The sequence below is a fragment of the Poromitra crassiceps genome, assembly GCF_964638095.1.
Source record: "Poromitra crassiceps genome assembly, chromosome: 6".
Classification (NCBI taxonomy): domain Eukaryota; kingdom Metazoa; phylum Chordata; class Actinopteri; order Beryciformes; family Melamphaidae; genus Poromitra; species Poromitra crassiceps.
In genome coordinates, this window is record NC_139627.1 from 7,154,428 (window position 1) to 7,168,190 (window position 13,763).

A 13,763-nucleotide genomic window follows, 5' to 3' on the forward strand; every position below is an offset into this window, starting at 1 on the left:
GTGTTTTCGGGTGTTTTAAGATAAATCAGATTCTGATTTGCGGAACCTGGATGGGGATGTCATATGAGTCTCCTTGATCTTTTTATTTTATTTATTTTTATACCTTTTATATAGTAAATTTCAACCAAGCCTGATCTTTGGTCAGGTCAGGCTGGCCACCCAGAGAAATACACAAGCACATAACAAACACTGTCATGTAAACCTGACATCCAAAAGAATAATAAATACAAAAACAGACAAAAAAAATAAAAATAATAATACAATAATGAAACCGTAACCGTACATTGTAAATAAGAGCTGATAGCGAGTCATTTATCAGTCCCTCCAGGTGGTCTCAGTCCCTCTATCACTACATACACCGCCAATACACCCAGCTTCCACAACATCCATGGGGTACTACAGCCCCCTAACACTACAGGTCCCTAACACTACAAAGACAGAAACAGCAAAAAAGCAAAATCCTGGAAGGACTGATTCATTATACTTATTTTACACCATAGAAACATGTTGCCAGACCTTTGACACCTGCCCAGATATTCATACAAGACACAGGATATATTTAGTTTACATGATCGCTGTATTCCATCCATTTACTCCATCTACTGTCGGCTATGTACCTTTGATTTCTAATTGCGTAGGTTATCCTTTCCATAATGTGCACTTGGTTAATCAGGCCTCTCCATGTCTGTATTTGTGTTCTATGTGTCTGACGCCAGTTACGTGTGATTGTTTTCAGTGCTGTAGTTCTAAGAATTCTTGCTAGTTACTGTATCCCTCTTATCTGTCTTCTTCTTCTACCATTTGAAATCGATTCATACCGAGAATATAGTACTTGACATCCATCCAATGGGAAATTTACTTTCAGAATCAGCTGAGTTTCCTGATGTATTGTTTCCCAGAATGGTTTTATTACTGGGCAAAACCAGAGGATATGGGAGAGATTCGCAATGTGGTCCCCACAGTTCCTCCAGCACTTTGGAGTAATCTTATTGTCAGATTTCGCTTGCTGGGCTGGTGTTATAAAGTAATGGAGTTATACATTCCAAGAAAACTCCCTCCAGAAAAGTGAATTTGTTGTTTTATGAGTGTCCTTTATGAGAGTCTCCTTGCTCTAGTGGTGTTCCAGCACCCCTGCTGGCCATTTGGGTACCCTAAGCATCATTGTTTTGTGGTCGTCCCATTTTCTGCTAATTTTGGAGGCGATCGGAGCAACGGTGCGCCAACTCCGGCCGGACAACCAGACAACTCTCCTGTTATAGTAGTAAGATTATAATAGTAAAGTCAAGTTTATTTGTATAGCCCTAATTCACAAGCATGTCCCAGAGGGCTTCACAGAAAATATGTCTAGCTAATTCTAGCTGACACAACAGTAGCAAATTACAGTAATTGAACAATTGATAAAGAAATATAGGAAATATAGGAGAGAGCGGAGGAGAGAGCAGGAGAAGGGAGGGAGAGCAGGGGAAATGTGAGAGAGGAGAGAGCAGGAAAGTGATGAGGTGGGGAGGGAATGGGAAATGCTGGGGAGTATAGGAGGTGGGGAAGGGGGAAAGAGGAGAGAGCAGGAGGGGGGAGGGAGAGGGGGGGGGTGTGGGGGAGGAGGGAGAGGGAAGTGGTGGGGAGAGAATGGGAAATGTGGGGGAGGAGAGAACATAAGGATAGGTGGGGAAGGAGCAGGGGAAGGGGGAAAGAAAGAGAATGGGAGAACGGTGAATGTGAGGAGAGAGCAGGAAGTGGCAGGGAATGGGGAATGTTGGGGAGGAGAGGGGGGGGGAGCAGGGGAAAGGAGAAAGAGGAGAGAGCAGGAGAAGGGAGGGGGAGAGCGGGGGGGATGTGGGGGGGGAGAGAGCATGGAAAGGGAGGAGGTGGGGGGGATGGGAAATGTGGGAGAGGAGAGAACAGGGAGGGAGAAGGGAGAAAGAGAATGGGTGCCATGCTTTAGAATAGAATGTATGCCATGCTTTAGAACAGTGGGGGGGGGGGGGGGAGGGCAGGGGGAGTATGAGAGAGAGTAATAAACTAGGGTTAGGGTTAAACTCTCCTGTTATAGTAGTAAGATTATCATTTTCACCAACCGTCCTCTTTTTCTTCTTTTTTTTGGGACAATTCCATGGTCTCTCGTCCAGACAAAGAGCGAGCGGACAAAACTTGTCCCCAAAAGGAATATATTTCACACAATAGTCAATATGAATATTGAAAAGGACCAGTAGGGTATAAGGGTAGCAGTCGTTATATTGAGTGCTCATGTAAACATTTGCCTGGCGATCTTCCTTCAGAGTGATGCATCACGCTATTGTTTCTTGCGGCTATAGTTGCTGTTTTTCTTCTTTATGCGTCTTCTTTGAAATTGGAGGTATATTAAGAAGCATTTACTTACCTTGGACCTCTGCTTGGCATTTGTTAATTTTTCCAACTCCTTAGGACCAGAGGCACTGGCTCAACCCCAGGCTTCAACTCAGGCCCAGGCAGAGCATGGTAGAGACCTGAAGCCCCACGAGCACACGCTTCCCTCAGAGAACAAAGGTGAGTGCTTAGAAGAAAGGAGAAACTCTTAAGGCTGTTTGTATGCTTGGCATGTGTTCAGACCAAGCGACCAAAACCACTGGCGTGGATTTGGAAGCCAACAAGAAAGTGATTATCTGCTGTATGTAAACCAAAGTCATAGACATGCAATCTGTAACTTCAGGGTTAATAACACCAGAATCCCCAAGGTTGTTGGTAGATATAAAGGACTGCATAGAAGTATGAGGATCTGTAACCTCTGTAGTGACAACTGTGTGGGAGACGAGTATCATATTTTGTTTGAATGCAAGAATGCAATTATTTTGAATTTCAGAGAGTTATATTTACCCAGATATTATTTAAGTCGTCCATCTATGTTTAAACTGATCTTACTACTACAATCAGACAGACAAAAAGTCATGTGTAAATTAGGTGCTTTTTTGAAGAATGTCCTGCCTCTGTAATGACATATTCTCTAGCCATGCCGTGTGCCAGGGGCGGTTTTAGACCCTTTTTGGGTGGGCTGAAGCCCACCCTGAGATTGTCTCAGCCCACCCTGGAAGATAGAGGGTAAAACATTTTTTTTTTTTTTTTTTTTTTTTTTACAAAAATAACAATAAAATATAAATATAATATAAAAAATAAGAAAACGATGCATATTGCCCATGCTTAGTAAGCACCTCCCTTGTTGACATCCATGTTTGCAGCTCCAACTAAATGGCGTGTAATTCACGCATAGAGCGTGACGTCACTGTAGGCACAAAAGAATGATGTTAAACTGTTATAGTTCAAGCACTCTTGAAGACCTGATTCAGTTGGTAACTTACAATTTGTCTTCTCAGGAATATATGATATATATGAGTATACGATATCTATGTCAACATCCCTGTGTCATGGGCTCAGTGCTGCGGCACCCATGATGATAGTGATTGGTAGCACGATCATCAAATGACCCCAACTATTTTTTTGCACTAAGCGCCAAGCTAAAAACGGGTTCTGTCAGACCATCCTTCTGCACTGGTACAGCGAAAACGAAGAGTGGAGAATAACCTAGCGAAACAAGATTAGCGTCAAAATAAACCGTCTTTTTTGGTCTTATGTTTGATTTGACTTGCCTTTGGTTGCTTCACTGAGACTTGAGTGTTATTGTGTGTGTGTGTGTGTGTGTGTGTGTGTGTGTGTGTGTGTGTGTGTGTGTGTGTGTTTTGCATTGTTGTCTGTATTAGATAGGACAGTAGATAGACATGAAAGGTAGGGAGAGAGAGGGGATGACATGATGCGGCAAAGCCAAGGGCCACGGGTCTGATTCAAACCCGGGCCGGCTGCACAAAGGACTAAGCCTTTGTGGTACTGGTCCACCCTCTACCAGGTGATAGTAGTTATTAACTTAACTTAACTTAACAAAGGACTAAGCCTTTCTGGTACTGGTCCACCCTCTACCAGGTGATAGTAGTTATTAACTTAACTTAACAAAGGACTAAGCCTTTGTGGTACTGGTCCACCCTATACCAGGTGATAGTAGTTACTAACTTAACTTAACTTAACAAAGGACTAAGCCTTTGTGGTACTGGTCCACCCTCTACCAGGTGATAGTAGTTCTTAACTTAACTTAACAAAGGACTAAGCCTTTGTGGTACTACCCTCTACCAGGTGATAGTAGTTAACTTAGCTTAACTTAACTTAACAAAGGACTAAGCCTTTGGGTACTGGTCCACCCTCTACTAGGTGATAGTAGTTAACTTAACTTAACAAATGACTAAGCCTTTGTGGTACTACCCTCTACCAGGTGATAGTAGTTAACTTAACTTAACTTAACAAAGGACTAAGCCTTTGTGGTACCACCCTCTACCAGGTGATAGTAGTTAACTTAACTTAACTTCACAAAGGACTAAGCCTTTGTGGTACCACCCTCTACCAGGTGATAGTAGTTAACCTAACTTCACAAAGGACTAAGCCTTTGTGGTACCACCCTCTACCAGGTGATAGTAGTTAACTTAACTTAACAAAGGACTAAGCCTTTGGGTACTGGTCCACCCTCTACCAGGTGATAGTAGTTAACTTAACAAAGGACTAAGCCTTTGTGGTCCCACCCTCTACCAGGTGATAGTAGTTAACTTAACTTAACAAAGGACTAAGCCTTTGTGATACCACCCTCTACCAGGTGATAGTAGTTAACTTAACTTAACTTAACAAAGGACTAAGCCTTTGTGGTCCCACCCTCTAGCAGGTGATAGTAGTTAACTTAACTTAACAAAGGACTAAGCCTTTGTGATACCACCCTCTACCAGGTGATAGTAGTTAACTTAACTTAACTTAACAAAGGACTAAGCCTTTGTGCTACCACCCTCTACCAGGTGATAGTAGTTAACTTAACTTAACTTCACAAAGGACTAAGCCTTTGTGGTACCACCCTCTACCAGGTGATAGTAGTTAACCTAACTTCACAAAGGACTAAGCCTTTGTGGTACCACCCTCTACCAGGTGATAGTAGTTAACTTAACTTAACAAAGGACTAAGCCTTTGGGTACTGGTCCACCCTCTACCAGGTGATAGTAGTTAACTTAACAAAGGACTAAGCCTTTGTGGTCCCACCCTCTACCAGGTGATAGTAGTTAACTTAACTTAACAAAGGACTAAGCCTTTGTGATACCACCCTCTACCAGGTGATAGTAGTTAACTTAACTTAACTTAACAAAGGACTAAGCCTTTGTGGTCCCACCCTCTAGCAGGTGATAGTAGTTAACTTAACTTAACAAAGGACTAAGCCTTTGTGATACCACCCTCTACCAGGTGATAGTAGTTAACTTAACTTAACTTAACAAAGGACTAAGCCTTTGTGCTACCACCCTCTACCAGGTGATAGTAGTTAACTTAACTTAACTTCACAAAGGACTAAGCCTTTGTGGTACCACCCTCTACCAGGTGATAGTAGTTAACCTAACTTCACAAAGGACTAAGCCTTTGTGGTACCACCCTCTACCAGGTGATAGTAGTTAACTTAACTTAACAAAGGACTAAGCCTTTGTGATACCACCCTCTACCAGGTGATAGTAGTTAACTTAACTTCACAAAGGACTAAGCCTTGGTGGTCCCACCCTCTACCAGGTGATAGTAGTTAACTTAACTTAACTTAACAAAGGACTAAGCCTTTGTGGTACCACCCTCTACCAGGTGATAGTAGTTAACTTAACTTCACAAAGGACTAAGCCTTTGTGGTCCCACCCTCTACCAGGTGATAGTAGTTAACTTAACTTAACAAAGGACTAAGCCTTTGTGATACCACCCTCTACCAGGTGATAGTAGTTAACTTAACTTCACAAAGGACTAAGCCTTGGTGGTCCCACCCTCTACCAGGTGATAGTAGTTAACTTAACTTAACTTAACAAAGGACTAAGCCTTTGTGGTACCACCCTCTACCAGGTGATAGTAGTTAACTTAACTTCACAAAGGACTAAGCCTTTGTGGTCCCACCCTCTACCAGGTGATAGTAGTTAACTTAACTTAACAAAGGACTATGCCTTTGTGGTCCCACCCTCTACCAGGTGATAGTAGTTAACTTAACTTAACAAAGGACTAAGCCTTTGTGGTACCACCCTCTACCAGGTGATAGTAGTTAACTTAACTTCACAAAGGACTAAGCCTTGGTGGTCCCACCCTCTACCAGGTGATAGTAGTTAACTTAACTTAACTTAACAAAGGACTAAGCCTTTGTGGTACCACCCTCTACCAGGTGATAGTAGTTAACTTAACTTCACAAAGGACTAAGCCTTTGTGGTCCCACCCTCTACCAGGTGATAGTAGTTAACTTAACTTAACTTAACAAAGGACTATGCCTTTGTGGTCCCACCCTCTACCAGGTGATAGTAGTTAACTTAACTTAACTTAACAAAGGACTAAGCCTTTGTGGTACCACCCTCTACCAGGTGATAGTAGTTAACTTAACTTCACAAAGGACTAAGCCGACGATCCTCAAAGTCCGGACTCCGGTCCGCATCCGGACCGAGACGCCGTCCTATCCGGACCACTGATCCGGACCGAGCCCTATAACCTACAAATCATTGATAACTTACATTTTCACGGAGCGTTTCTATTTTAACCGGCACGTGCTTTTACAGTATTTACGGTACTACTGGTTTATCTGCCAGGAAGCTCACAGACCAATGAATGCGCTGTAAATCATCACACGTGATGCTACTCGGCCAATCAAATAAGCGAATCGTTTCTCTCTGTTGCTTCGAGTGGTGCTGCGAGAGCACACGGACGGAGGGGAGGTGACGCGAGGCGAGAGATAGTAATTTCACATGGTGTGCTCAAAAGAAACCACTCTTACATGTCCATTCATTGTTCTTACGGGCAGATCAAAACCAGTATGTCTCGTGTGAAGTGCGGTGCGATCCTGACCTGTCTATGGAAGCGCCACACATGAGCAAACACACACACACACACACACACACACACCAGGGCACACTCACTGCCCAACGCAACGGCATGCGAGGTTGATCGACAGACAGACAGACAGACAGACAGACAGACAGACAGACAGACAGACAGATAGATAGATAGATAGATAGATAGATAGATAGGGAGCTCACTTCTCTCAAGAGAAAAGGTTGTTTGTTGGCTGAGAGTGTTAAATGTGAAATGGAGTGAAGAAAAGGGGAAACTTATTTCTCTTAAATTAAATCACTTCATTTTAACACGTTAACTGCCAGCGACGTATGCATACGTCAAAAAAAATCCAGCGCTTGACTGCCAGCGACGTATGGATACGTCAAAAAAAACGTTTTTTTTTTTTTGACGGTGGGGCGTTGATCAATCCCTTTTACGTCTCCTGTACAATTATTGGAGGTATTGAATGTGTATAATCTATTTTACCGACCCACTAAGTGTTGACAGTGCTCCCCCAGACGAGCGAAATCAAAGAAAAAGGGAGCAAAGCCATTCAAGGAAATGGCGAGGCGATTTTACAGTATTACATTCTCATGAAAATGGTTGGGGGAAAACGCTCTCGTTTTCGCACTGATTGCTGGCGATGCGGGATTGCAAATTTACATAATACATTACAGGTGGAACACACTTTGAAACACGCAGCATAAATATGACCAGAATCGCAAAAGCTTCTCTCAACCAAAACTCCCAAGAAGCGAGCGAGTCCATGCCGACTTCCTCAAACAGCAGCCTGCAGACAGGCACAGGAGAGCAGCAAAAGCACTGAGACTGTGACGGCCGCGGCAGCCAAGAAGAGGGAGGAGTTGAAGCCTCTCGCTCTCTCGCTCTCTCCCTCTCTCTCTCTCTCTCTCTCTCTCTCGCTCTCTCTCTCTCCCTCCCTCCCTCTCTCTCTCTCTCTCTCTCTCTCTCCCTCTCCCCCTCTCACTAGGATTAAACCTAGTGCGTCTCCCTCCCGAGAGGGAGGGAGAGAGAGAGAGAGGGAGGGAGAGCGAGAGGGAGGGAGAGAGAGAGAGAGAGAGAGAGAGAGGGAGGGAGAGCGAGGGGAAGGGAGAGAGAGAGAGAGAGAGAGAGAGCGAGAGGGGGAGGGAGAGAGAGAGAGAGAGAGAGCCAAAAATGAATGGTTAAAGTGACAGCTCTATCGAATTTCACAAAAAGCCGTTTATCTCTGAATATTTTTTCTCATGCTAAAACCATGCTGTATTCAACTGATAATGCTTACATAACTACTAACTCTACAAACTAACTCTTTTAGACAGAGAAAGTACACATTCTATTAGTACTTTTGAGATATTGTATGTTCACAAACTCCAAGCAGAAAATAATCCTCGGCGCTTGTAAAATGAGCCACAATCCTCAAAAAAACGGCTTGGCAGAAGCTACCTACAGCAAGAAAAAAACGGCTGGCAGTCAATGTGTTAAGATGCACATTTTTCCAAAGCACTCTGTTGTATGTTATTTTTAAATGCATAATTTTACTTGAAATGAGAAAAGATCATTTATTTATTATAGTAGGGTAGTTATGTATAATTAATCCAGTTAAATATGAAAACTGTAAATAAGCATTATTGATGTTTATTTGTATTTATCAGTCAGTTGTTGACTACATACAGACGTACCATTAGGCTACTTCAATCATTGAGTTCAATGGCACTGAAATCATAGCGTAAGCTACGTTACAATGGTCCGGACCTTTGCTTGAGGACATTTTCTCTAACTGGACCTCTTTGAATTTTAATTGAGTGCCCCTGGACTAAGCCTTTGTGGTCCCACCCTCTACCAGGTGAGCCACCGGGATGGCCGGGCCTTGACCCCTTTGTGACTCATGATTCAAACACGTTACTTCTTGGTCCCACCACTGTCTCACAGCAATTGTAATGTAATTTGGATATGTTTAGTATTAACTCCCTAGAATATGTGCAAGTCCATTTGCGTAGTTCCACTCAACCTATGAATTTGCGGATTCCACATACAGATAAACTGAAACTAATGTTGTGGTTGAGTCCTAAGATAGTTCTATGCAACTATGCCATCCCTACTGTGCAGGCTTGTCGGGGTCAGCAGTGGAGGAGGACTATGTGCAGGAGCTTCCACTCTGCAGCTGTCGTATGGAGACACCTAAGAGTCGAGAGCTTCTCATCCTTGCGGACAGGAAGTGCATGGCCACGGAGAGCGTTGACGGCCAGCTGACCCGCTGCCAGTGCGCTGTACTAAAGCATGAGATGATGCGTCCCTCCAACTCAGTTCAGCTGCTGCTTCTGTGCGAGGACCACCGGAATGGCATGGTGAAGCACCAGTGCTGCCCTGGCTGTGGCTTCTTCTGTAGGGCTGTGAGTATACACTTACAGGTTCAACTTTTCCCATTTAGGTCACAATCTTGTCCTATTTTTCAACCTTGGGCCTTGGCCACACTGATTCATTTCTCTGTTCACTTCCATTCATTTTCAATGACAGCTGTCCGACTGTCCGTGGAGCACTCAGAAGCGTACGTATCCAGCAAATTTGCATACGTTTTGATGGACAGAAAGTTGAAGAGGGATGAACTTTTTCTGGATGGACGTATCGGATGGTCGGATAGTCACTGTCCGTTTAGCCAATCAGAGTCGAGGTCTCGAGAGGAGGCGTTCCGAGATTTGTTTCAACTTTTCAAAGAAGATGGCGGCCGAGGCGGTCAAGGAGGCTAATTAATAACGTACTCGCTTGATTTTACACAGCAGAGCCGAAATTGTAACATAGCAACGTTGGTCCACAAACGTTGCTATTTTACAATTTTTTGGGAGATAGGGTTGCAGTCACAGAGGAGTGCACAGACACTCCCCCAGCCACAGCCACACACAGACCCTCACGTGACGTTACGTTAGTCTGCCAGTCATACTCATGTCATGACATGTAGCTTTCCGACACATCTGCCTGTTAAAACAACGCATCGGACAGACATCTGTCCGTTCAATAATTCTGTCCATTTTCTGACGGATCAGTGTGGCCAAGGCCTCAGCCTTACTTTACTAGTTTTAGCAATCATGACTTGATACTTGTGTTCACAATTTCATAAATGATCTGACTGTAGAGCTTTTTGTTTTGCTGAAAGTGCTGCTCTCCAATAGTCCAATAATCTGTCACATTTCTGCCTCTGTCTCTCTCTAATATCTAACAACTGAACCCAAAAAGTGATTAAAACACACCATTCAACACTTATGCGCAAATTATGCTCGAGCGAAATCGCCGGCGCTGACTGCGCCAAGGGGGTCGCCGCAGCTGGGCGTCCTATCGGCGCAGCTCGGCGGAGGGGGCGTGCAGCTCCTCGCAAAATGTGACTCCGCGGCGTCAACTCCTTGTTGTGAGGAATGAGGAAATGCCATCTCCTCATTTAACAGTGCTTGTCCCTCATCTAGCAAAGCCTTCTGCAGGCTCACCGGAATGAGTTTTGAAATGGAGGGACAATAAAATGTCCCCCCACCGACATGATTGCAAGTTCCTGGTAAACGACACGATCGTTTTGGACGTGTACCGCAGCCAACGCGCCGAGTTACGTTCGAGTATGCACAGTCTCGCTGTCGCCGCTCATCGGCGGCAAGGCTCCAAGTCGAGGCTGCGCAGAACCTTGTCAGCGCCTTGACACTGCAGTTACACATCTTTAAATATCTACAATGGAAGACTTATCACATCTATCTGGTTCTTGTTAAACTTGTTAATAGCTGCTGGGTTCTCGTCATATCATAAGAAGCCTAAGAGCAGGATTTTGTTGTTTCAGCTTATTGACATGTTTTACTTTTTGGAGCGCCCACATCCAAAATGTACATGACATTTACGTTGCGCATTAAAGGATTGACAGTATATTACAAGTGGACAACATCAAACACATCACTTGGTCACATCATTGACATAATACATAATACATACATAATACATATTATGTATTCAAGTGTATCACAATTACAACCACTTAAATTGCCAAGTAAGCGTAAAGAGAATTTCCCTATTTCCCTAGCTTCAATAAACCCTTTACCGAAAGAGTAGAGTAGAGTAGAGTAGAATAGAGAGGACCATGGTTATTTGGGGTTTTGCCTAATGAGACTTAACAGTTTTGTTTTGTGTCCTTCCCTCCCCGTCCGCTGTAGGGGACATTTATGGAGTGCCAACCAGACATCACCATCTCTCACCGCTTCCATGGTGCTTGTGCCTCAGTGCTCAAAGGCCAGAGCTTCTGTCCCCACTGTGGAGAGGAGGCCAGCAAGGCCAAGGAGGTCACCATAGCCAACGCTGACACCACCTCCACTGTGCCCCTCCCACTCGCACATGGGCCTGCCACGCCCGCCGCCCTGGAAGGCAGGGCAGACACCACCACTGGCAGGTCAGTTGGCAACTCTGCTGTCAGGGTTGGGAGGAGTGGTAGCTCTGCTGTCAGGGTTGGGAGGAGTGGTAGCTCTGCTGTCAGGGTTGGGAGGAGTGGTAGCTCTGCTGTCAGGGTTGGGAACTCTATTAAAGTCTCCATAAAATTAACTCAAATTACTTTTACTTCCTGGAAAACAAGAGTATCTTTCTTGGTGACCTCATGCTGCACTAGTAAAATATAATTTTCTAACCAATAAAACAATCAGAATTTTTGAACGGTCATACACCCTCTCTCTCTCTCTCTCTCTCTCTCTCTCTCTCTCTCTCTCTCTCTCTCTCTCTCTCTCTCTCTCTCTCTCTCTCTCCCTCTCTCTCTCTCCCTCTCTCTCTCTCTCTCTCTCTCCCTCTCTCTCTCTCTCTCCCCATTCCATTGTTTTAAACTTTGAAGAGTAAGCTAAAGGGGCTGCCACTTTTTCTTGTAGTTTCCACTTCAGGGCAAATTGAGACGTTGTTTCTTTGAAAGAAACACTATTCATGCACTACTTGAGTCAAAAGCATTGCCTTTGTTTCACTTTGCAGCTCATCTCACCTAGCTTTAGGTGCTGAGCTTAGTGGCAGGGCAGACAGCTCGCTGCCCATTCGCTCTGGGCATGAGCTGGACATCCCTGCTGGTCCTGGGGAGTCCAGGTCTGGAGCACCGCTGGCTGGGATGGGACTAGAGTTGACATCCACACTCCCTCCAGGACCACTGAAAGAAACTCTAGAGAGCATTCTGGTGGCTCTCGACACAGAGAAGTAAGGTGTAACATTATGGAGTCATATTGTTTTCCATCAAGCGATATGCAGCCTAGACCTTTGAAATGGACTTACATGCTTTGCTTTTTACTTTAGGCCCAAGAAGCTGCGTTTTCACCCCAAGCAACTTTACATCTCAGCCAAACAGGGAGAACTCAAGAAGGTCTTGCTCATGCTGGGTGCGTTAATCCCACCGCTGTTTTTCATAACAGTCTTACTGACAGACTTTCTTTAAAAAACCTTACTTGTATTTTCATCATGTAGGTTTTATCTGGATCTCACTTCATTTTTGATGTTGATTATTTGTGTTAAAGCTGCTTCTCTCCCCGTTTCTCTCCCAGTGGACGGTATAGACCCCAACTTTAAGATGGAAATTCAGAATAAACGCACTCCACTCCATGCTGCAGCTGAGACAGGCCACGAAGAGATCTGCCACATGCTCGTGCAAGTGAGGCTCATTTACTGATGATGTTTTCCACTTTTTGCCTTTTATTTATTATTGATTTTACAAGAGAAGATGTTTTGGGGGGTACATGGGATGTAGGTAGGGCTGGGTACCGTTAAAAACAGAAATTAAAAGACAGTACCAGTGCCCTTGAAGTGATACCGATACCAAGAGAGTACTTCATTCAGTACCTTTTTTATAGCCATACTTTTGAACGTTTTGGTGGCATCTTCGCATGCTGAACGCCCTACGCTTTTCACCACCATAGAAAAACCGCACCACACTAAGGATGGAGTGCAGGTATCGTTTGACTGGGGAAGTTTCGATACTACTGTACTTGGTAGTGGGTTTTTTTCGGTCGATGCCTTAAAGCAGACATTTTCGCGGCCGACATCCAACCTTAAACCGTACAGAGGCCAAATATAATATAATAATATAATAATAATAATATAATAATAATATAATAAATATAATATGCATTCCCAGACCCCTTTGTTTTAACGATAAAAGGAGCTGTCCATCAGCACCACACAGAAATCAGAAAGTCAAAGTGAGGGGATGTCTCGTCTCCAATAGGCTAATTAATGAATTATTGATTACAAGTTAAATAACAGTATCATGCAACAATGGAGAAATGCATTCTCATAGTTAAAGTCGAACTGAACCTGTTTGTCACGTGCATAATGAGTCCGTTTCAGACTGAAAACATAGTTTGTCTAAGATGACAGGTTGAGAGGCGGGTCATAGTATCATGTCGATGATTTTATTTGACAATTCTGGGGACTGGATTGGGCTTTGGCCAATCCTGGCGTGTTCCGCCTCCAAATCGAGTGGGATTCAGTGTGTTGTGGCGCTCCCCTCGAGAAGAGCCTTTTGACGGGAGGAGTGGAGCGCAGCGAGCCACAGGCAGCCAGCTGTCTTCGTGTTGCCGAGCGGAGAGTGCAGCACGTCGGCCTGGAATCTCCGAAGTGCGACCCCTGACAACCAAGCTCTCGGATGCGCGCGCCATTATCGCTGCTGTAATGATACGATATCCCTGGAATGCGCATTTTAACGAGCCAGTTACATTTCTTTGCATTCTTAGAGATTATAGTTTTTGTTTTTATGCCTCCGCCGGCGATAGCCAGGCCGGAGGCATTATGGATCCGGGTTGTCCGTCCGTACGTACGTCCGTCCGTACGGCTGTCCGTCCATCCGTCCGTCCGTACGATGTTTGTTAACGCGATATCTGAGGAACGCCTGG

The 13,763-nt window shown here is 44.4% G+C and overlaps 1 protein-coding gene across 1 annotated transcript in view; it reads left to right on the forward strand.

The window, feature by feature from the left end:
• Window positions 1–13,763, forward strand: part of ehmt1b (euchromatic histone-lysine N-methyltransferase 1b) — a 61,732-nt gene that overhangs the window by 27,105 nt on the left and 20,864 nt on the right. Inside the window, exons 9-14 of the mRNA XM_083638510.1 lie at window positions 2,422–2,523; window positions 8,995–9,278; window positions 11,067–11,299; window positions 11,860–12,075; window positions 12,172–12,254; window positions 12,417–12,523. Coding sequence (XP_083494636.1) covers window positions 2,422–2,523; window positions 8,995–9,278; window positions 11,067–11,299; window positions 11,860–12,075; window positions 12,172–12,254; window positions 12,417–12,523 — 1,025 coding nt within the window. The remainder of the gene's footprint in view (window positions 1–2,421; window positions 2,524–8,994; window positions 9,279–11,066; window positions 11,300–11,859; window positions 12,076–12,171; window positions 12,255–12,416; window positions 12,524–13,763) is intronic.